Source organism: Cydia splendana, chromosome 21, assembly GCF_910591565.1.
Source record: "Cydia splendana chromosome 21, ilCydSple1.2, whole genome shotgun sequence".
Taxonomy (NCBI): domain Eukaryota; kingdom Metazoa; phylum Arthropoda; class Insecta; order Lepidoptera; family Tortricidae; genus Cydia; species Cydia splendana.
This window is the reverse complement of record NC_085980.1, coordinates 5,249,785-5,275,936: the sequence shown is the minus strand read 5'-3', so window position 1 is coordinate 5,275,936 and position 26,152 is coordinate 5,249,785. Positions and strand designations below refer to the sequence as shown.

General features: G+C 36.7%; 1 protein-coding gene across 1 annotated transcript; it reads right to left on the bottom strand.

Moving 5' to 3' along the window:
- On the bottom strand, positions 1-23,982 carry LOC134801156 (homeobox protein slou). Its single transcript, XM_063773697.1, has 4 exons — positions 23,157-23,982; positions 2,836-2,992; positions 1,435-1,588; positions 1-412 (listed from the first exon to the last, which is right to left on the bottom strand). The coding sequence occupies exons 1-4, from the start codon at positions 23,434-23,436 to the stop codon at positions 164-166; spliced, it is 840 nt and encodes a 279-aa protein (XP_063629767.1). The 5' UTR covers positions 23,437-23,982; the 3' UTR covers positions 1-163.
- Between the last annotated feature and the right edge of the window lie 2,170 nt (positions 23,983-26,152).

Sequence of the window (26,152 nt, the reverse complement as noted above, 5' to 3'; positions counted from 1 at the left end):
TCACGACCACTGTCTCTTGAACACTGAAAATTAAAACTATCTTAAAAATACGTATCACAATCGAGTCATTCACTTAAACACAATTGCACTAATTCCATAACACTAGTTAATTAGGTTCGTCTTCCTTATCCCTAAGGTCCTGGGACCCTGGGCGCGCCCATAATCACGTGTGGGAGTGCCCTAGGGATCCATGGGTATGGTGATGGTTGGCGGCTAGATGGTGGAAGTATGGCGCGTAGGGCCCAGGGCCGGTGAAGGGGTACGGGACCCCGTGAGAGTATAGTAACCCTCCAGGGTAAGCCCCGGATGGAAAGGCCCCCCCAGGGGGTGGGGGTACGGTGGGACTGTTGACGTCCATGCCTGGGTTCTGCTTTTTCCATTTCGTGCGGCGATTTTGGAACCAGATTTTCACCTGCAGAGAAAGACAAATTATAGATTTTGGTAAATGAAAGAAAGAGGGAGTAACTAACAGGATGCCTTTTTGCAAAATTGTATCATAATATGTGTGTGTATTTATTGTGCTTTGTCAGTTTATGTAGTAAAGAGACAATTATAAAGGATCAAAGTACAAAGAGACATGCAATGCTATTAGCCAAAGTAAAAGTATAGGTACGCTAGGTATGGGGAATCGAACTCGGGATTTCTGGATTATCAAACTGAAGGGGCCCACTGATTACCAGTTCGCCGGACAATATTAGCCTGTAACGCAAAATTTGACAGCTCCGAACAACTGACAGGCTACTTAATTACACAAACGGGTCTACCGCGATATAATTTCATTGTTTTTACCTTTAATTCCGACGTTTCAACTGAGTTGCACCAGCTGTGGTCACGGAAAGACTGACCGAAAGGTAAAAACAATGAAATTATATCGCGGTAGACCCGTTTGTGTAATTAAATATGTGTACAAAACGTGAGAGTTTAAAGTGTTAAACTGACAGGCTGATATCGTCCGGCGAACTGGTAATCTGTGGGCCACTTTATGTTCCAGTACCTACGTGTTTTATCGTTGTAACGCCTAAATACCTAACAGCATGCAGTACCTATTCTATTCTGTTTATAGGGCCTTATTAAACACCCGATCTTGTCTTTGTACTTTTTTGTAGCTAATTTTATATTTATTGTATAGTAAAGTGCTTCCTGTAGTTCATATTGTTGTGTAACTAGCATTTGATATTTAGGTACCTACTAGTCGCTTTTCGGTGAAGGAAAACATCGTGAGGAAACCGGACTAATCCTAATAATGCCTAGTTTCCCCTCTGGGTTGGAAGGTCAGATGGTCGCTTTCGTAAAAACTAGTGCCCGTCAATTCTTGGGATTAGGTAGTTGTCAAGCGGACCCCAGGCTCCCATGAGCCGTGGCAAAATGCCGAGATAACACGAGGAAGAAGAGAGTGTTCCTTGTAGTTGGATTAGAGATTTCTGCAGCACTAACCTGAGTTTCTGTCAAGCTCAGACTCAGCGCCAGATTAAGCCGCTCACACACAGAGAGGTAGCGCGTGGTCTTGAACTTGTTCTCTAAAGACACCAGCTGCTCGTACGTGAAGGCGGTGCGTGCGCGCCGCGGCTTCGTGCCGCCTTTGCTGTCCCTACAACAATGGAAATAAAGGTTAGAGTGGGTTTACGTTTCGCAATGAATCCCGTGATTCCCAATGACACATTATCGGGTCAGCGAGAATTTTCAAAGAGAATTTTCAATTCTCAATTTAACTAGCGACCCGCCCCGACTTCGTACGGGTTAACAAATTATACACCTAAACCTTCCTCAAGAATCACTCTATTGATAGGTGAAAACCGCATGAAAGTCTATTCAGTGTTTTTTGAGTTTATCGCGAACAAACACACAAACATACAGACGCGGCGGGGGACTTTGTTTTAAAAGGTGTAGTGATAAATGAGTGACGTAAATATTAAATGAAAGAGTCATCAACAGTGACGAACATTGAGTAATAATCCCTAATCTTAACGGGAACTTTCTAATTGGAAACTTGCATGAGAATTTTCTCATGATTTTTTCCAGAAATTTTGGAAATTTTGAGAATGTTCTGCAACACATTGCTAATTGTGTATCATATATTTTTAGGTATATTTAAATATCCATTTAGCCAGATTAGCGTTGGCAGACAGACGGTCGCCGTAAATATTGTTTTATGATTGATTTTAAGAGGAGGCCGCAAAGTGTGAGTAACGTTATGCGTTAGGCTAGGTTCACACGGCGTTAATTTTTCCCGTATATATTTTGCTGTCACTAAGGTATCCCGTATTATATATAAAATCCCGTATACGGTATACGGGCAAAATTAACGCGTACAGCCTTAGGCGTCGTAGCCGTGCAAACAGTCTGATTTGATACACATAACTATATGCCTTGTATTTTCTCTGGAGCTGTTTCATCGTTTATAAGAGTGTAAAAATGAGAAGAGGAAGAAGCACATTGCAAAAAATGCAATACCCTAACATCATGGCCTTACCTAATCGAATAAGACTTATTTAGTACCTAATTCAAACATAAATAGAAAACTGAAAAATGATCGTGATGAGAGTTGACTTGAACTCTACATCGATACACCGCGACACGCTTGCTTTACCAGTTAAGCTAGAGTTAGACCAAGAAAAGTCTACAGCGATTTTGACAGCACACGTTACGCAGTGCCAATGTTATTTATACGTCATAATTTCATAGAAGTTAAAATAACACCTGCACTGCGTGTGCTGTCAAAATCTCTGCAGACTTTTCTTGGTCTAACACCTCGACCGATCCTCAACTTTACCGCCGCCGTGAGTGGCATTCTTAAAAAAAATATCATGGTTCTTCATAAAAAATATCAGGACTCACCTACTAGAAGATCCGGACTTCCCCTTCTTGGAGCTGGGGCTCTTGGGGTCTCCATTCTCGTCGAGGTCCGACTGCGTGAGAAGGTCATCGTCCATGTTGGATGTCTGGTCGTCTGTTTCCACCTCATCCGTCTCCAGGTCCGAGTGCTGCTGGTTGACTGCAACAAGAAAAATTTATAATTATGGCATTGGAGTAACAGCAGCAGCAGCCCTTCCAAGGTAGGTACCTTGGAACCACCACCACCACCATAGGTAGGTACCCCAGTCAAAAATAGAAAAAGAAGGAAACAGAACAAGAAATTAAAATTAAGAAATTGAAGGTAGACACTAGACACATAGACAGTGGTAGGATCGCTATAAGACAAAACTGTGACTTCATGACAAGCCAATTTCGTACGCACACATAACACAATAGTTATTACGATACAAGTGCGGAAAAGAGCAAATTGGAAACGAGTGGCGATAAATTAAAACACGACCGAAGGGAGTGTTGTAAATCGACACGAGTTGCGAATTACATATTCGCACGTGTATCGTACAACGTTTTACAGTACATATGGCCCTTTAAACTTTTGACATACGCACGGAAAGTGCTCTTTCCCGCACTAGTACGGAAAAGTAGGACCATATATACTGTCAAAATCACTTATCATGTCAGAGCTATTCACCGCTCAGCCCTCAGCCCACAAGTTGTGAAAGTGTGTGTCGCACGTAAACACGAGAATCGAAATCGGCGTATTATAAAATCATTAAATCGCCTCTCATACCATACCTCTGCCTATATTTCAAATCAGTGTATGATAGCTACAACATGTATCTATGATTCTGAGATCGTTTTTATCCGTAATGTACCATTTTGGCTACCTAGATGCTTAGAGCTTCAATCGAAGTTTTTTGAACGGACGGATAGCAACTTGATTTTTTTCATTGACAACTTCTTTAGCAGTTTCAACATGCTTACGAATAAACAATGATAGCTCGGAAAACTGCCCTGACTAAAAATATTAACCTAGAAATCATAGACATTTAATTAATAGTTTATGCGTCATGTCAGCTATCAACTACAGGAAAAACCTTATAACCCCATCCTGTTCATAATTGCAAATCCCTAAAATAACGCTAAACTCTTTAATTCACACAATATTTTGTCAGCGCCATTAAAATATTTCACAAATAGATTTATTATCATTCCAATAATGAAAACTAAACACGCGGCAGAAAACGAATATATCTCGAATTTTATCGTTTCCTCATAATCTCGTTTTCATAAAATTTTCATGTTTTTAAGATGATATAATAGACATTTCCTCTTCCTGCTCGCATCGCGGCGTTGTATGCGAAATAGTTTTAAAACGGCTATTAATTGTGACGTCCCACGGTCAAAGGTACCTTATGGCGGGTATGGAGTTATGCATACCCCAGTAATCTACAATAAATAAGCTATCGATAACACAAAAGATCAACCTTCTAGGTTGCGTAGTTACAGAGATATTATTTTTTGAAAATAATGTTGTGAAATGAGCAACTTTACGATAGAGAAGTTTTAAGTTTAGCCGCCTAAAAAACTATGTTCCTGAAGTAAGTTACATAGTTGACTACAAATAATAATACCTTATATATCTGAGATTAAAAAAATATTGCGACATGTTCTATAATGCAAATAGAAACTTTTGATATCGACTGATTTATGTGTATACTAACCAATCTCTTGAAAATAAAGTTTTATTTCATTTTCACGATTGATTGCAATGAGCTCTCAAGATTTCAATTTTATCTATTAGAAAACAACACTGACAGACAGTTTAAGCAAAAAACAATACCGATTTACAGGTGAAAATGTATTTTCTGACTTTTTCATATAAAATCACAAAATTGAATATTTTTACTTTTAATGTGACACACAATCAATTTTTCTGAGCACATATGAAAGAAATTCTGTCATTCAAATGAAATAAATCCTAAAACCCCAACTAAATACTATATTTAACCCCTTATGCCACTTTAAACTTACATAACAATAACAGTATTTGCTCCATACATTTACGAAAAGGTACCTTATGGAAATAAATCTAATAATACATCACTACAAAATATCAATCATATTACAGTTTATCTTTTATGAATAGAAAATATTAATTTACATTAAACTGCCCCAAATTTAATTAGTTCTTCGTCATAATAATCTTAAAAAAGACCAATAATTTGTATGTAATGAAAAGGTACCTTGTGATTAAGTTACATGATAAGGCATGATGATGATGGAACAGTTAGGATAAACTAATAATATTTTGGTAATGGTATAAATCGTCTATTTCTTATCAATAATATATTTCGGTTGCTATTGAAGATAAGCGGCATTGAGGTTCAATGACCTCAGATATTCCATAAGGTAATGCGTCGGGTATTGGCATTTTTCAGCAAACTAATGGCTGATTTACTGCATGCGACCAAACCAAATGAAGATTATTCTAGTTAAGAAAGACTTGACGAGAGTAACTTTGGTATAATAGCAGGCTACTTGGATTTGTGATGTCGGTCGATGTACGGTTATAATATTTGCGAGGCGCCCCAACCAGAACTGAAATTATCAAATTAGTTTTGCAGAATGCTAATACAGTTCTCTACCAAACTTCTTTTCCCGTATTGACTAGTTTTTTTGGGAATTTTCAATCTTTTTTCCATAAGGTACCTTTTCTACTAAACTCTGAGACGACATTACTAGGCTTATAACTAACTTATAACAAAAATAAAAACAGGTAAACAAACGTTACGCATTAAGGTTTCAGATCACACAATAAAAAAAAATTGAGCATTTTTTCACCTCTTTACAAAACATTTCATATCTCCGAAACTAGAAACCCTCATAAGGTACCTTTTCCCGTGGAACGTCACAATTTTTGATGTGGCAACATTGGCAGCAAATTTCTTACGTCCGGAAACATTAAAGTATAATTTACGACAGTTGTTCTGCGGAATAATAAAATTAGTGAAATGGTGTCGGGCACTTAGTGCGCGAGATGTCCGCTAAATTGACGGGTTTTAGCGTCATTTATGTAGATATTTATATACCTAAGTTTTCTACGTAATTTGTTTTTTTTTCATATTTATGTGGCCGAAATTAACACAATTAGAACATTTACATTCTCTCTCTTATACAGCAATATTTTATTATTTCAAAGTTGTTTACTTAATGTATCCCATAAAGCAAACATTGCATTAAAAACTTTAATTTTAATAAACATAGAGAAGAGACTACACTAGGTACTATTAATCAGTAGAAGAATGTATTTTAGGTTCACGCATTATGATCATTTTGATTATAAAATAACAGATGGCATCTAAGCTGACAATCGTTAATAGAAAAGGCCAATTGAAACTTAAATGATGTATGGAAATAAAGTTGGTCAAGCAGATCTTGGCAGTAGAAAAAGGAGCCAAGTTTGAAAAATATATGCGCGAAGGGATATCGTCTCATAGAAAATTTGAATTTCGCGCCTTTTTCTACTGACAAGATTTGCTTGAACATCTATAGTCACGTGATCTTTCGTAGCATCTGTCTTCTCGATACATTTTTTCTATGGAGTAGTAGAATAAAAGGAGTGAATCTCTTATGGTAGAACAGTTGTAAAAGTGTCCAGCAGTCAGCTGTAAATAATAGTTCCAAATCTCTCCAGAGTGGCGCTAGAGTAGCTAAAAACGTAGGCGTTATTGACGTAGTGAAGTGCGCTGTCAATGATTTGAATTTTTTTATGAAATATTCTAGGTATTGTACCGCCACCTATTTAAGGTTTTTTGACGGACACTTTTTGATACATGGAGATTGTTTTCTACCACATGTCTACGAAGGATTCTGGAGTACTTCGGCCACATAGCCAGGAAAAGCAGCGATAATCTCGAAAAATTTGTGGTCACTGGCAAAGTGGAAGGAAACAGACCTAGGGGCAGAAGCCCGATACGTTGGACTGACCAGGTCCGCACCACCCTCGACACCACCGTACACGAGGCAGCAGATATGAGTGTATGGCGCCGAGTGGTCCGCACAAAACTATTTCGACGAGATGGTCACGACCCTCAGCATTGAGGAAACCGACGCGAGGAGGGAGGAGATTGTGTTCCTTACCTCTGCCTTCCATATTTTTTCGTTTGACGTTTGTTCATGTACTAGGTACCTACGATTATCTTCTTGGCTAGGCCCCCAGAGCACTGATCACCGATTGCTTGAGGTGAGACAGTAACTTTGCAATTTTATGACATTTCTATTAATTCTGCTAAAAGTGCTAAACACTTCGCTTCGACACTCCTTTCAGCAGCTCGTAATATTAGCAGATCCGAAACTTCATTAAACAAACAAAAACATATCGGAAACCGTACTTCTATACGTCCAGCGAAAGAATATAACTACCTAAAATGACACGCTAAAACATACCTAAAAGCTAAGTCATTATAGTTACAATTACTTTGGTTAATACGACTGTCCAAAATTAATCACTATTTTCAATCGATTGTACACTTAAGTAAGATGTAAATAAGGTTTAAAGTTAAGCGTTTCGTACAAAATTATTTACGACTTTTTAGCACTAAACTGATTGTCCAGAGTCATCCGACACGAATTAACGCGATATAATTACGAGCAGATGTCGCGCCTAACAAACCAAAACGACTTAATTAACTGAGCGAATTTATTGTAATTTCAACCTTGATGCTAAAGTTTAAAGTGGAAAATGTAGTGGAATGGATTTTGTTTTAGGATCGTTTGGTGTGGGACGGGTAAAAGTCATGGTGATGGATATAAGGCGCAAACTCGGCTGCTTAGGCCGGAGTCCTTTAAAAGCAGTAAATGATGATGTGTTTATAGCTTTTCTTAACAAAGACACTTAATTGGATTTCACTAAATGTTGCAGAGGATTTATTAGTACACATTTGTATTGATTTTTCTAACAGACTTTTTGCAAGGGGAAACAAGGATAAAATAAACTAACAATATAGTAATAAACACCCCTGTAATAGACGTAGCACGAAAATTTAGACATAAACCACAAACGCTGTAGGTAAAATAAGTATTACATAATTTAGCGCAAACGAACATTCGAAAGTAGATAAATGCGGAAATATTTATGTATACTGTATACCGTAAAATGGGGTGAGTAGGGACGAAATCGAAGTTCAAACCCGGATAAAAGTTTATTTTTAAATGTGGCACATTGATTTATATACTTACAAAAAAAGTGTTCCGGATTTATGAATTTTAGTTTATCAATGATAATTTGTAGTTTCATTTTATAACTTTATAGATAAACACGAAATAGTAGGAAATCCCAGCTCACCCCGTAGTTGGGGTGACGAAGGATTTCCTACTAAGGCGAGTTTTGAAAATTGTTATATCGACACTTTAGGATTATGAACATTATAATAGCTTGCTTTGTTATTAGAATATATAATTTACGTAGCAGTAGCCTGTAAAATCCAACTCGCCCCTATGTCATCCCTCCTCACCATTCATAACCCAACTGCCCTCGTAATCCCTACTCTTGAATTTTGTGTGAAAATCGAACCACCTTAACATGAGTTTTTAGACACTGGCAACATTTTACCGTAAACAACATAGAGCTGCTTAAGTTGTTCTTGTTGTAAGTTAAGTACGTTTCATAAATTTCTGTCAATTTCAAAAGAAATGAAGCCATAAGTAGCCTACCTATGTTCTACAAAAAAAAAAATCAGCCAATACCGTATCTAGAGGAGCCCAAAGTTGGTTTTGAAAACTATTTTTGTTTAATTTTAAAAAAGGGCTGAAATGTGATGATGTTGTATATTTTTAGAATTGCCTCCTTATAAGTCCTTTCATATGATACAACACACGATATTTTTTTTCTCATACAAAAAAAATACCTACTTAGCACAGTTAGCACTCGCCTCCTAAGGGATTTTTTTAGGTACTGCGGATCAAAAATTGTTTTGTCCTCTAGTATGCGTGAGCCAAACGCCTAAACTGTACTTACAGCGATTTGCGGTTTTTTTTAGGGTTCCGTACCCAAAGGGTAAAACGGGACCCTATTACTAAGACTTCGCTGTCCGTCCATCCGTCCGTCCGTCTGTCCGTCCGTCCGTCCGTCTGTCACCAGGCTGTATCTCACGAACCGTGATAGCTAGACAGTTGAAAATTTCACAGATGATGTATTTCTGTTGTCGCTATAACAACAAATACTAAAAACAGAATAAAATAAAGATTTAAGTGGGGCTCCCATACAACAAACGTGATTTTTGACCGAAGTTATTTGCGTACACCTTACACTAATAAGAGCATTTTCACATTTTCCGATCCGATATCGGATGTCGGATACGACCATAAAGAAGTAGAATGTAAAAAGGTGCCTTTTTATATTTGTTACTCATTTAATGAATGTTTATTGTTCAAAAGAATGCGATAAGCAATTTTTCTCCAGAGTCAACCGATATACAATATCGTATCAATTTGCTATCTTGCATAAAATCGCAAAGTCTACTAGTAAACTAGTAACTAGTAAATCAGTGGCGCCGCCGCCTAAGACAATCAAAACAAATAATAAATATGGCGGCGATCTGTCTGTCGTGCGCGCACGCACGCATATCTTGTTAATTGATCGTGCCAAATAGGAACCGGACAAGGACAAAAAGTCTGGCCACCTATTTGATCAATCTCTCGTCTCTTAGTCGTTATGTTGTAACTTCTTGCTGTGTAACTTTTTTTTTTTTTCTTATTTAACTATTTGTTCACTGTATGTTATTTCTATGTATTTTTTCTTCTTGTCTGTTACCTCCCGTGATTCTTCTCACTTGATGGTCTCATCGGAAGATCAGCGCTGGAAGCCACCAGCAACATGCTGAGATGGGGCCAGCCAAAGAAAACACAAAATAAGATTAAAGTGCCACGAGCACTTTAATCTTATTTTGTGTTTTCTTTTATATAATGTATTGTACCGATTGTTTGTGCTTTTTACGAATAAATCAATTCTATTATATTCTTATTATTAAGAGTGCTTAGATGGTTAGTTGGATTAAGTTAAGGGTTAATTTTTCCTGATCATTGTTGTAGAGTTGGACCAAGGAAAGTCTGCAGCGATTTTGATAGCCCACGCAGTGCAACTGTTATTTTAAACGTCAAACTTCTATGAAATTATGACATATAAACAACACTTGCACTGCGTGGGCTATCAAAATCGCTGCAGACTTTACTTGGTCTAACTCTATCGGTCTTTATCACTGTGAAGTATAAAACGCTAAACCTTATTTTTATAAACTTACTCGTAAGTAGCCAGATACTAGAATGATCCCATTTTATTACCCCAATTTGTCAATTTTGTCCTACAGATTTTACAATTTTGTACAAAATTGGTACAAAAGTATTTGGATTGTGAATTGGGCAATCTAATCATTAACGTATAATATCTAAAGGACGGGCCTTACAGGCTCTAAAAATGGTACTAGTTCAGCGGTGTCACTCACGAATTCGAGCTAATCGTGCAGTCTAACGCAACTAGTTGCGACCAATCGCGCGCGTGATGCGAACTCATCAACCAATCGCGTTGTAGCGGTGTCACATCGCTGTACTGACCCCATTCATGCCCCATTCTTATTGCCTAGGCCAGTCCTTAGATATACGACATACGTCAATGAATCTAACTATTACTTGGGTCAAAAACTCTGGAAAACGGTCGTCTCTCCTGAGGACAACATAATAGTGAACGATTTGATTATATGTATTTCTTTATACAGTTCAAGAAGTAGACGGTTTGAACACATCTATGGAGATAGCGAGTAGGTACCAAAGTGACAGATGCACCCGATTCAAATAAACCATGTATCAACATGCACCATGATCCCTACAAGGCTAAGAGCTACTTTATCCCCCGTCAACAAGCAGACATTTGTGGGCTTAGCTCCCCGTCGGGTTTACGTTGCAAGCCGTAGTCCCCGTGAGGCGTCGACAGGGGTACCGCAATCGAAATTCGAAAATGTAACATCTCTGTCACGCGAATGGAAAAGCGACAGGGATAGACGTCGGTAGACATCTAGAATTGGCAGAGTTGAAACGCTGAGTGCAATCAATGCTGAGATTTGGAGAGTTGGTGATGATTTGTAGAAATGGGAATTGCCTGTCGCTTAAAGCAGACAAATGGACTTCACTATGAGCTGAGTTTAGAGAGTTGCCAGTAAAGCAAAGTTACCGAAAGGTATAAAGGACGCCAATACCTGTGGCTAATACCCTTGTGACAACTAAAAATCCTCTAATGTATTTGTCCCTGAATTTTGTGAAACCATTCATTTTAACTTGTAAAAAGATACACGTAAAAAAAATATTGGAAAAACTTTGAAACATTACCGAAACAATAATTCTCATTTATCATGTACTAGAATGTCATGTATGTAGGTAATAGTCCTATCCCAATTCTAGGCTTCTAGCGCGATTTTTCTTTTAACCCTTTAAAGGTCATGATTAAATAAAAAATAAACAGGATTAAACCTCCTTAAACTCCAAAAATTTTTGCATAAGAAAAAATACAAAATGATGTTGAATTAATGAAAAACTACAAGATGATCGGTGGTCATGTTTGCGATATAATATCTAAAGTTGCCTTATAAAGGATTAAAGGGAAGACGGTAGGCGAGCTCATTTCCCTGATATAAACCCGTGGCCCTCAAAACACTAGTTCCATTAATCGCCTCCGTCTGCAAATCGATGGAGCAACGTACAAATTAACTCAAAAGTGTTCATACCGCTCAGCGTAACTGCTAACATGGGACCCAAATTACACTTCGCCATTTTCTTCATTTAACAAATTGATCGTCTGTTTGCTTTCCTTCCCCATTCCAAAAGTAACCTTAAATCAAAAGACGCATGGTTGAAAATAGCTCCGGTTTATATTAAAGCATTGTTGAGAACGCTTACGCCCAAAAGATAAAGGCTGGTCGAGGAATTCTTAACCTTAAGTTTTGGTGTTAAGAGTGATTATTGTTTTGGGGGTGGGAGGAGGGGGTTGCGGTCCAAGTTTGTAATTAATAAAGCCTCTCGATTACAAGGGTGGGTGCGGTTGGCTCTGATTCTGAGTATCGTCGGCATGCAGTTTGCCGTCACGGTGCTTGGTAGTTGTGATTGATCTTTGTATTCAACTTTGAAGGAAGGTTTCTGTATATATAAAGCTTTATGATGAATACTTGAGAAAGGTAGGGATGCTGGCAAGATGCTCTAGCTACAAAATTTACTCCACTGAACATAGATAATAAATAAATATGATAGGTACTTTTGAGACGTGGTTTGATCCGCTACTGAACGCTGACTACACTTTACATTTCTTTGCCACCGTATAAAAATAGCGCAATAGAATAATTCCGAAATAAAATTAAATTATGTATAATGTGTGTACTATACCTACATATGTACCTATGTTTATGTATAGTTAAAAATTTACAGAAGTTGATGAATAGATAAATTAAAGCATCACTTCGATCCGGTGAGCAAAAAATGGAAAATTCTAAAGTACCTATATAGGTACCCGTAGCTGCAAGATTTATATTACCTCCATTATTTGGATGATGTCTACAAATTGAGATGTTCGACGTTCTAAGAAAAGTCTGCCGAAAAAATTCAGCCGACGGACTTCTGAAAAACTATAGGTAAGTACCTAAGTATGTACCTACTTAGTTATCTACCACAAGAAACAATGTTGAGCTAAAATAGCTTCATAATAGCTTTAATAGCGTTAATAGCTTTTTGGTAGTTTCGTTACATCATGTAGGTATACGTCCGTATGCCATTGTCATTGCACGGTGTGTTGCGGTCAAAATGTTTCACTTCGCCTATTTCAGCGCTTTCCTTTCGCGATATCAAAATCTTCCCCCATTCAAAATATTCCCAAAAACAAACAAAGATCGTTTCTCAACCCTTACAAAGTTCCGAGCACCCCGGAGCGAACGTCAAAGTATTTATTACTCCGGAACTTGTTAACGAACGGCTTACTTCCGGTGACTTTTTAATTACGGGGGAAATTAGGTGAAAATGCTCCGCGCGCACCGAATGCTAATTTGTGGCCGGGTTACGTTTTTGGGTGATTTTAAACGCAAAACAGCGGTTTTTACTAGTTTAGTACAACGCAAAATGACGGGACCTGGGGCCTTACCATGATGTCCTTATTGCGATTCTGTTTAGGACTTAAACTGAATCGCTAAGGGACGGGAGTTATGTGACTTACCTATATAGCTCCGTCCTTTAGCAATTCAGTTTAGGTCTTAAAGAGAATCGCAATAAGGACATCATGGTAAGGCCCCTGAAGGAACCCAAAAATATAGGTACATGTGTGTGAAATGCGTGGCAGTAGAATAAAAAGGAACTATAATAATGTACTTACAGCTCGTGGAAGAAATGTTATTTTTCGTGGACCCTGGATAAACATAGTTCCAATATACTTGACATGACAAAATTAAATTAAACAATACAGCATAAATTCTTCAAGTAAGATGCACCTCATGCACCTAGTAGATGGTTTAGTTCGAGATTTCTAAATTTGCCGCCGCAGCAGCGCCTCATCGGCCATTCCTCTCCTGCCTAAACACCCGGCAAATAGGCCGCTCCTCCTAACGCGAGACCATCATCCTCGCTTTTATCCTAATATGTAGATCATTTATCTTGGTCATAGTTTTCATAGGCTTTCATCCGCTTACCAGTAGGTGTGAAATTCTTAGACGAATCATTAAATTTGGACGATTTCGTGATGTATTTACATCAGTTTAGTGTAAAAATAGAGAAAAGCCATATAAGCAGAAAACTTGCCGCCCCGGTAAGACACCGGCCATTGCTCTCCTGCCTAAACACCCGGCAAATAGGGCGCTCCTAAACGCGAGACGCTTGACCCTCGCTTACTCACCTTTTCTTTTTATTTGACTGAGCAAGGAACAAATCTTAGCGCAAAAAGGATAATAAAATAATCGTTAGATTCGTTTAGACGAGTCTAATTTCACGGATTGGTGCGCAAAGGGTCGGCTATCCCTGTTTCTCTCTGGCCTTACTAGACGTGTGTGTTGTCTCGCTCTGTCGACCAATCGTCGGGCAAGCAGAATCGTGTTCTTATTTTGAGTGTTTGCGGGTTGGTGAGGTTTTAAGGTGCAGGGGCGATTTTCCGTTGCATATTATACGAGTAGTGATGGGATGTGCTAGAGAAATATTTCTGCCTAAAAATCCTTGGTCAAGTAAAAATAAATAATGTTGAATTTTCAAAAGATTCGCTCAATTGTTTCATGTCAAGTCCATTTTTCTTTCGTGAGTAGGTGGTACCTATACCTGGTACCATCACGCTCCACGATTGTTGCGCCATTTATGGTCCTATAGCTAAATTGGTTGTTCCATACCAAATATAGATAAATTGGTTGTGGTATGTGTATACAATGTGCTATAGAATTTCCAATTTAGCAAGAACCCTAAATGTCATAACAATCGCGTGTGGTGACAGTACCTAACCTACCTAAATAGGCGTCACTTACAAAAATTAATTGCTTTTACTTATTCCTGGGAAAATTCATAATAAACTACATTTAAAAGAACTCTCGAAAGCTGGTAATTGATAGCTATAAATAATTAAGTATCTTTATATATACTTTATAATACTTTGAAACACGATCGAATTAAAATTATTAATTAATATCATCTCAAAACAGCCACTCTCTCACTATTTCTCAAAAAGGCCTCCCATGCCCACATCACACTTAGCCGGTCAGTATCGGATGGTAAGAGTCTTTTAGGTAATTTAGGTAGGTAGGTACCTATATCATATCATAATATTTATAAAAATGTATTAGGCACTTCTAACACAATATACACTGAGAGAAAAATCATCACCAGTAATTAATAAACAGTTCTGTACTGGGGAAAAAAATGAAGTTTTAGTAGTAATCATGGAAGTTTCACTATTTCTGTAAAATTTATTTATTTCTACAAACAGCTCAGTAATACTAAACCTAATTTCAGCAAACAGACTTTAGTAAATGGAGCATTAAACAAAGTTCAGTATTTGTTACAATCCATTTTTATTACTACTAAAATTCTCCGATTTTTACTAGTAAAGTTTGTGATTTTTGGAAAAAAGCATCTGTGATTTCAAGTTATGATTTTAGTAAATGTCTCACTTACATAGTTTTGTAATATCTAAAAAACGAGTTCGCGGGAATAACATTACCCCATTTAAAATAACAATTCAGTTGTTACTATAGCGACATTACAAAGTTTACTGGTATTTAGTAGATAGACTTGTTGTGTTTATGTTCATTGTTGTACCAATCACTAAACGAGTTTTGTAATACCAACACAGCGAAACGAATGTTGGTGATTTTAGTAAAATTTACTACTTGCTACGTTCATTTGGTTAGAGTTAGTATTGTGTCGGATGTCGGGCGGGCGTCTCTCGTGTCTTCTTTGTTTAAAACATACTTAAGTTAAATAATACATTTAGGATATATTGTGGGCCATGGACATATTAACCCGCGACCTACTGTGTAGTTGGGGTCTACAGGAATATATTGTTCTGCAACATCGAGCTAGCTGTTGTTATTCTAGTGATAATGACATCATAGGTAAATCTAAACTGTTTGCAATTCCAACCTCCCTAGCACAGGTGCGCCGCGAGAGCATGTTGCGCGCGTAATAACTACTAGTCTCTTTCTGACTGTATGAATAAGAAAGGAATGGGTAGAATATCTCGACAGGCTTTTATAGTGCCTCTTTAGTACAGAGATATACTACCAAATGCTTTTTTATTCATACAGACAGAAATAGAGACGGGTAGCTACCACGCGCGCGACATGCTCTCGCGGCGCCCGTTTGCTAGGGGCGGAGGAATTGCAAACAGTTTAGTTTTTGCCTGTGACGTCATTATCTCTAGAATAACAACAGCTAGCTTGGAATCGCAGTACAGTTTAGTAAAACCTATGACGTCATCGTCTCCGATATTGCTAAAGCACGCTTAGAATTACAAAACGGTTAGTTTTCACCCATGACGTCATCACCTCCGATATTGCTAAAGCACCTCTCGGAATAACAAAATCAAATTTCTGAAATTACTCTAGCATACTTCAAATTACAAATATAGAAGTTGTATTTCCTACTAAATGTAAATTGCAAAAGTCAATTTGTTCCTATTAGTTGACTCTCCTTGTCCCCGAATTAAGTTTTATTTTTGTAATTCTAAGTGTGTTTTTGTTAGTTTTTTGTCTCAGTGTAACAACTAAATTCAGATACTTTTCTCACTTTGTTCTTGTATTAAATAGTCCTGTTATTTTTGAAAATATCCTAAAAGAAATATTTGAGGTACATCACTAGAAGATGCAGGGGCGATATTTCATTGCATATTATAGGAGGCCGATGGAGCCCAAATTGTGTTCGCTGTGTAAATATTTAGTTCGGGTTTTATTATGGAGTTTGTTTGAAGTATGTAAGTCAGCTACGAGTTATAAAAGGGACGCGGTGGAAATAAAAATGCCCTCAAATTAGATCCAAAAAAACCGGACAAGTGCGAGTCGGACTCGCCCACCGAGGTTTCCGTACTTTTTAGGGTTCCGTACCCAAAGGGTAAAACGGGACCCTATTACTAAGACTCCGCTGTCCGTCCGTCCGTCCGTCCGTCTGTCACCAGGCTGTATCTCACGAACCGTGATAGCTATAGACAGTTGAAAATTTCACAGATGATGTATTTCTGTTGCCGCTATAACAACAAATAGGTACTAAAAAGTACGGAACCCTCGGTGGGCGAGTCCGACTCGCACTTGTCCGGTTTTTAGTATTTGTTGTTATAGCGGCAACAGAAATACATCATCTGTGAAAATTTCAACTGTCTAGCTATCACGGTTCATGCGATACAGCCTGGTGACAGGCAGACGGACGGACAGTAGAGTCTTAGTAATAGGGTCCCGTTTTTACCCTTTAGGTACGGAACCCTCAAAAAGCGTTTTGAGGAATTAATTCCCAGCAAGCTGGAAATCATTTTAATACCTTCATTTGGTCCTAAATGCATATAATCTGAGTTTGCTCCATCCCAGGAGGTGTGGATTAATTTTGGGAGCCTTGGGAGATACATTTTACCTTGGATCGACAAAACCACTCGATGTAGAAAGAACCCACCGTCAAAATCAATGGTCACTCATAATCAATCACAACTGACAACCGCCGTGTCGCCGAAATAATTTTTAGCTTGTAAGATTTTTACTATTGTATGTATGTTAGTTTGTAAGGTACCTATGTATCTATGGACTATGGGCCTTAGTTGCCTGATAATAAATGATATTACATTTAATTTAATTTAATGATAAGGTTTCAATTGGCTTGTTTCTTTCTGATTTGTAAGGAGTGCCCAATTACTATGTAGTGGCCAATAACTATAGCAGTCACCCTAGATGGTCTCCAATGCTGCTGGTTTAAATGAATCTGATAAAGGTTTTTTAACAGAAATCTAGAGATCTATAAATATCTCGCAGAAAGTATGAGGTAAATAATCATTATAAAATACCTAACTTATAATTATTTTTGCCGGGTAGCCTAACTTATAATTACATTTACATATACATAATATATAGGTACAAATACCTATATGTTTTCTACAGTCAAATAGCGGAACCAATATAATTCACAGATAAGCAGATAAGCGATCTCTTCACATGGTTGGCCTAATACGCTGCATCCCCTTCGTTTCCCTGCCAAACGACAGAGATGCAACATTACGGCCGAGTACCCATAGCCATTCGGTAGATCAAAGGATTTGGCAGCACCGTGTTATCAAATTGGATCTAAAGCTTGGATGCTTCGCAATAACTGCTTTACGGGATTTACGGAGGTAGTAAAAATACTGTACGTAATGACCCTATGTAGACATACATAGGGTCATTGCGCTAGTTTTCATCCAGCTCTAGTTTTCGTCCTCTTGACGGAATTTGAATATAAAACATTGCTGTACAAATTTGGACTTTTTGCGATCCTTAATATCTAAACAATATGTCTATCTATATAAAAATGATATTTCGCAAGTAGCAAATTAAAAATGAAATATATTAATGACCCTACCTACTTTGAGATTGAAGAATCGATAGTATTTGACACATAAATATTAGGTGATTAAAAATGTTGGGGAAAGTCGGCTATTTTCGTACAGTCGCGCCGCACCGGTTAAATCGTGCCGCTAGTAGGTAGATTTACAAAAAATAGCAACATATCTTGAAATTTAAGTCGGTTAAAATTAGTATGATAATTATAATAGTTAGTTGTTTTTTCAGTTTACTTGTAATAATTGTTTTACACTTTAATAAAAGAACGATTTGATTACTGCAGGTTAGGAAATATAGTTGAAATCATGTTTATCTTAAGGATTTTGAATTAAAATACATCTAGGTATGTATAGGTTTTTTATTTTTTTGTGGTTGTTGTAATTATAGGTATTGAACACCAAATTTAATGTAATTTTAAACCAACATGTTGCATATATAACAAATTACAGAAATAACGGTCAAACGAGACTAAGACTTACGGAAAAAATATATAAAATTGTGTAATGTCATGGATTTCAGTACCTACACTGAAATCTCCATGAATTATTTTGACATCTATTTGACAAAATATATTTTAAAGATCAAATACAACGTTTAAAATATGAGCATCAAATCACCGGGAACAGACGCCACCTTTTCTACATCTGTTCCGTTGACAGCGTTACTGTTTCCGGTCTGACAGACCGGACAGACCCTATCAGGCCAATTCGAATGGACACTGACATCAGAATGACATCTAGATGATGTCAGTCAGTTATCGTGCATTTCGCTTGTTCCTACTTGTCCATGCATGTATTGGCGTGAGACACACGATAACTAAATGACATCATTCTGATGTCAGTCGAATTGGCTTGTATGTAAAACTTTCGCGTTTTGAACACATATTAAAACATCATTATATATCGGGGTTAATTCGCTTTTATTTAAAATGGGGATCGAGTTGGTCTAAGTAGATACAATTATTTACCAATACATTTGGCTAAAGTAGTAAACAAAATATATTTTTGCATTTAAATTTACTATAAACATAATTTGCTAGGTCATCCTTCTTTTTTTTAAGTATTAATTTTAGGTTTGTAAGTTGACATAATTTTAGGATCTGTTTTATTCGAATTTTGTTATTAAATAAAAATGTTTATTGTTTTGTTAAATAAATTTTCCTTAATTTCAAATTCCATTTATTTTTTAAATATCATGCATTTTAAATGCAATGCAAACTAGTCAAAACAGAAGATAAAATTACGAAAATGCCTAGTAAAAAATACAAATCTTAAGTACTTATACTTACATAATCGCTAATCATTCAACGCGCGACTATCAACATTTATGTTACAAAATCTGTATTTGGTTGTTGCAAGTATATTACGTGTATAAACACATACATAAGTTTTTCTTTGCCATAATATTTTGCCTTTTACCGCTACTAACTACTACTACGTACCTACTTAAAATATGTACATATTACTGTAATTTGAATAAGGCGCAAGGTATTATATACTTACAAAATATTGTTTTTTGCCTCATTTAATTACAATGCTTGATCATGGAGAAATAATACGGCATAAATAAAATCATCAGGTAAACCAAACAGGAGACGCCACCTTGTACATCTGTCCCGTTGACAGCGTTACAATTTCCGGACTGTCAAAACCCGGCCACTTCTCTTCGACTAATATGTTCATGTCATAATGAGGCAGAAAAGAAAAATAGAGGAAAACAAAGGAAGACACAGTGAAAACTATAATATACATAAGAATAATTAACGTCTAATTAATAGTAGGTAATAATCCAAATACAAAAAACCCGTTTTCTTTAAAATATAAACAACATCTCACCCTCTAAATGCATTAGTGTACCAACTCTAACTGTCTTTATTCCGTCGGGAAACCGTGACAACGACCGTAGAACCACTATTTTGTAAGTTCAACTTCAACAGCCAAATCAAAGTAATTAAAATTCTTTAAAATCGGAATTTCTGTAAAAAAAAGTTTATTGTACACGTAATTGGTTCTCCTAGTTCCAGCAGATCAGTTTGACAGGCGTGACAGAGGCAAACCAAGCAAGATTACAGTAATTTCGGATCCGTTAATAATGATCAATTAGGTTATATCACCATCGTTAGTTAACTGCTTAATCAAGTGTTAAATCTAAGTCAGTAGATACTTACCTACAGTCCGATTTAAAAAAATGCTTCTTGTCGCTGCTAAGCATAAGCAGTGAACGTTTCACTTTATTTTAAATTGGAAAATATTTACATTTTAATAATTTATACCGGTTACCGACGGTAGCGTACCGCGAATCGAGGGTATATCGCACTAAGATACGTGCGTGTGTCCAATTAATTTTAAACACAATTTATTATATTTAAATGTAACGTTTTTGTAATAGAAATGCAAGAAGTTGGAGATAACATAGTTTCATTCTTTAACTAACAACGACATGTTATATATCTGTGTGTACAGATTACAGACATTATTTTTGACATATTTTGACGCATTCATAAATTAGTCACCCCTTAAATTTCCTCAAGTTTTTAGCAAGTTGTAAAGTATTATTACATACCGGTATTACCGGTATAATTATATTGAATATCGATTAATCCCGTTTCTAAAAACTCATCAAAGGATCCGCCGGCGCGGTGTTAGATTCCATTTTCCACCCGAAAAAATACTAATTCTTCAAAATACCTACATTGCATTATCTACATGTCATAATACCTATTCCAGTATGTAGCCTTATTTACCCATTATATAATAGTTAGTTAATAATTAATTCATAAATAAGAAAGGTTTTTTTAGCTACACTCGTAACGCGTAACATACTTATAGGTAGTCAAAATCATTAACAAGACAGCTGTTAACACATAATTTAGTATTTAAATTAAGTCGTTCAAATTACCGGTAGTTGAAATCAACAATACCTATTAGTTATTACTCCGTTTGTAAAATAGATTGAGTTCGTGACGCCGTTTAAACTGTTTATTAACAAAAAATACAATACACTCCTCAAATAAACATCCTAAATGATATTGAGCTTTAATGGCATATCAATAAGCGATAAAATATATCAATTTCAAGTTTTTCACACGCACGATTCAAGTGGTGTCGTGTCAAAGTTGATGTCTCAATTACGAACGTGAGCGTGCAAGCGTGTAGAGTAGGTATACAATGTAAACTATTTTTGGGTTTATTTTTTGCGGTTATGTTGTACCGACACTTTTTTCGCCGAAGTACTTCAGGAATATTCAATCTGAATTTGAGTCGTACCTATAGTGCGACATAAAATAGTAGAAATAAAATAAAATGGAACTAGCAAATTTCTATACTAAATTGTTGCCATGTATGCCATTTTACGTCAAAACAGTTATGTAGGAAGTGGCGCCCTCAATGATTTTCTAGAATTTCTTGTCAGACTAAGTATCACCCTTGCAAAAGAATCTTAGTTGGTACCTACCAAATAGCATATTAATATATTTAAGATTTATTTTAGTTTATTTACATTTGCGGTTTGCATTTATTTTAATTAGCCATGCGAATAACCATTTTCAATTACTTATGTAAAAAATATTTTTATAAGTACATACGTTTATATTGCATACTTCATATAAAGAAAGTAACAACAGATTTTATTTTATTGGTATACTTTTTCGATGCTCCACAAGGCGCTCGGGAAAAGGCTGAGGGAGGCAACGGGCGACCCCCGCGCGGGCAGCTTTCTCGCGCAGAGAATTGCCATCGAAATCCAGCGCGGGAATGCTGCCTGCGTGTTGGGCACCCTTCCGAAAGCACCAAATTTTGATAGGTATTTTTAATTTTTAGTTTTAGTTATTTTAATTGTAGTTAGTTTTAGTTTTATATTCCTCTTTATGTCTTTTAGTAATTTAAATTTATATTATAAAATTATTGTGTTCTCCTTTTTCGAATATACATATTTAATATTCCCAGATATCTAAAAATCATTATAATTATAGCAGATGAAAAAAGGCAGTAGGTATGTTTATCGGACTTATGTACCTACTTACAAAGCTACCGGCTTATGTATCTTCGATTTTTCAAAAGTAAACGGAGCCCGAAATAACTTTATTATATAATTTATTTATTTAAATGTATGACGGAGTACCTACCTATTTACATACATAAACATTTCAAACAATATGTAGCGAAATTATAATAAATTCACATACAGGGTCTCGAATTATCTACTTGTACCATTAATAACACCAAAATACTACTCTTATTAAAACTAAGTAGATAAATAAAAAACTAAATTTATTTAAAAAAATATTTATGTAGATAAATTAGATTGTAAAAGAACATGCACGAAAGTCACCTGCTCTCCCCTATCTGTATTTAATTTACTGGTACTCAATAACATAAACTTTTTACCGTACAATTATGATCCAATAAGAATCCAACTAACTTTGCTAACCGCGCGGCACCCCACCGAATGCTTGTAAAAACCACCCTTATTGGAATCCACTTCATTTTTATTTAGGTACAGTCAAGCAGTGGCGTAACTAGGCGTGGGTGAAGTGAACCGTCGCCCACGGTCTTGCTTCAGGCACAGTGAAAGAAAAGGGCCTCGCAGATGCGACTTCGCCCACGGCTAGATTAATTCACGCTACGCCAGTAATGTAAAAATATGGGTGCACAAATCATCTCAAAAATATGTCCCATATTTAGTTCTTATATGTCAGCGAAATAAGAACTATGGGACATACCTTTTTTTGAGTAAGTTGTCTACACCCATATTTTTATGCTTGACTGTACGACTTTTCCCTTTTCAGTTTTTTTTTTCCGTAGTGTTTCTGCCTATTGTTATAATTTTCTTCTAAATTTTCATTGTAATTTTACATGTAATTGTTATTGAAGCAATACAGAATATTTACTTATCTACTTAAAATTTAAATGTTTTCATTTCTCATGCTCTGAAAGAGGGTCATTGTTGTTTTACAAAGCGTGCAGAAAGTGATACGTTTCACTAGAGCATTTTACTTTCCAAGTAAGTTTTTTAAGTTGTTTGATAAGCAAAAGGTTTTAAATGGATTTGTTGTACCTACAATTTATATTTTGATTTTGAATCGTTATCCGTAAATTATCCGTAAATAACGATATTTTTACCTAAATTGTTAATTAAAAGTACCCTCAAGAAATTCTATTAACGTGTATAGAAATACCTATACCAATAGAAATACCTATACCAATAGAAATACCTATTGCATGTCGAAGAAAGAAAAGAAACAATGAAGTCTGTAGAAGAAAAACTCACCTGAATCACTGTCATCTCTATCATAATGCGGCCTCCAATACTGCTCGTCGTATCTCAATGGCACCTCCGACCTTCCAGTAAACTTATTAGGGTCTAGAATATTTTCTACTGAAAATGCTATCGCCGACCTCTCCGGCGGCCTCGTGAGGCCTAGCCTCCTCGTTAAATCTACGGGCGCGGCCTCTTCAACGCCCACTACATCTACTTCGGCCCCCGCTTCGGCCTCTGCCTCATCCTCTCGCCTTTCTTCTGACCCTCGCGCCATCGCAAGCATCGTCATAGCAAGGCCTATGTGTAAACTCTGTACATCTGTCTGGATATAATTCTCGTGCTCAGTCAGTTTGAAAAAAGTTAGTTTATAAAGCACTATCACATGACACTTAAGAAAAAAGTTTATATTGTAAAGCGTATGGACACTGTAATCCAGTCCGTCTATCGGGAGCGTTCGGTACCAACTGAAACGGGAGTCGCGCGAGGCGGGGACTTCGGTGGGCTAGGAGGGGGCTGCGCTGCGATTGGCGGCGGGCCCCGAGGCGTGCCAGGGGTGGGGAGACGTAATCGAGCAATAAGGTTTAAACAATTTCGTTTAATACGCTGAATTATGTAAGAGAGCGGCGGCAAGTAATCGGGCGCGAGCGATAAGGCCATTTTCGAGACTTCGTTACGTATTAATGGGCCAGGAAATTGACTTATGAATATTAGAGGCGGTGGTTGGAGTCCGCGGCCGCACTGTTTGTAATGGCCGACACCGTTAAACTGTTTGACAACACGCGTCGTAAATGCTGAAACAATACTGGCTATTAGGCTTGATTTTTAGACGTCAGATTCTTGAGGTTCTAGAACTACTCAGATATAGGTCATGGTCATCCGTCATGACGCCATGACATGAGGCCGCATTTGTAGGATGAGGATTTAAGGATATCCTTGGCCCTACGCCTGTTGTTTAACCTCTTTTTCCTGTATTATTTATATTGTTTTCTGTAATGAGGCGAGCAATAAAGAGTATTTGTATTGTATGCCCCAGGGCCCCACTTTAGATATAGATTTTTAGGTTGTTTTCTTTTTTTAGGTTGTTTTAGTTTTGTAGGTAGTTTTAATTTTAGGTTACTTTTCATTGTAAGTTTGGTGTTAGGATAGAGATAAAATCATTTGCTCCCTGCTCTTCAATAAATCTGTTCTGTTCTGTTCTTAAATATGTACATATTTAGATTATTTAGCTGAGAATTGAAGATTATTTTGACAATTTAATACGAATATCTAATGATGGAATTTGAGCATTATAATTACCTATTTTATACAGGTAGTTAGAGTCGTGTTAATATAGCAAATTAGTTTTTAAGTAACTTTTAGGAACTCTATGACACAGATATTTGAAATTTATTTATTACTTACCACCTAGTTTCTGCTCGCGATTTCGTCTGCGTAGAATTATGGTCTCCGAGATAAAACATTACCTACCTACAAACTATCCTACTCCTACTTGGCCAGTTTCCGCGCACACACTGTGAATGGAATGACCGCCACCGTTAATCTGTTTGACAACACGCATCGGGAATGCTGAAACAATACTAACAATTAGGGCTCATTTAGACGATGCGAGAACTCGCATGCGAGTTTCATTACATTGCGGGTGTTGGTCGATCATTTGAATTGAACGTAACCAACAGTCCGCAATGTAACTAAAATCGCATGCGAATTCGCGCGCCGTCTAAATCAGCCCAAGCACCGTAAAGGCACGTAACTATAGTCCATTATAAGAACTACGGTCCACAAGTTCAATATGCAAAACTTTTAATAACTACTCTTATTTTAAAAACCAAATTAATAAGAAACTAAAATTTTAAAAACGTAAATTGAAGTACATATAATAAAATTATAAAGAATAATAATATATTATGTACGAAAGCTGCTTGCTCTCCCCTATCTGTATTTACTCATAATAACTCATATCAATATACCTATCAAAAAATTTCGATTTTTTTCCTTTATTCAATTCATACCTACAAATATTTAGTCTTAGGCCTGCGACATAAAAATGATACTTTGAGTCCTCATGATTCTGCGTCGAAATAACCCAAGAGATGTTAGGTTTTCGAAAAAGGTAAATGGTGGTTTTCTGAAAATCCGCAATGTGATGCCAGCCACATCGGTCATGTCCCGGTCCAAACGTCCATTTACATTAAAACTACCAATAAACTTCTTATTTCTGTCTCAATATCCAAGCTGATCGTCGTCATTTAGTAACACCAATGCTATTAACTGCACACAAATGGACGTAACCGACGGGGCTATTCAAACAGTTTCTGTCCTTTTAGAGAGCACGATGACACGCACGATTTCTGCTCCGATACGCCCTTCCGATAATAAAAAGCGATTTACAGGGTGCTTGGAGATCGGATATGAGAGAAAAGATGAAAGTTAAATTTAAATAGCTTACCACGTAAAATTAGATTATTTATTGAGATTATAATATATTTATTGGTCTTTAGGTACATATATACACTTACATATATGTAATCGTATAGGTAACTTATATTTATTGGACGCGAAACTTTTGGTTAAAAAATTCCTAATAACTTAAAAATATATTTTTTTGATTGATCATTATTAGGTATTAGGTAAGTACTTATATTTTGGAGATATTTTTGTCAGCGTCTCGATATTTTCTTAAAGTGTATTAAGTATTAGGGTAATTTCGAAAATTGGCTAATCCCGAAAATCATTCAAAAACCACTTAGGGTGGAATCACATCTATCAGCATCGAGCCGCATTTTATATATGAGAAATTGCTCGTTAGTATGAAGATGCGTACGCATGCTTTCAGCTTTTCGATGCGTACGCATCTTCATACTAACGAGCGATTTCTCATATATAAAATGCGGCTCGATGCTGATAGATGTGATTCCACCCTTATAGGAGTCATAGGTATTCCGTTAAAATAGGGCTCCTTTTTCGGAAAAACCCGAATACACCTTAGCCCGAAAAACGATTATAAT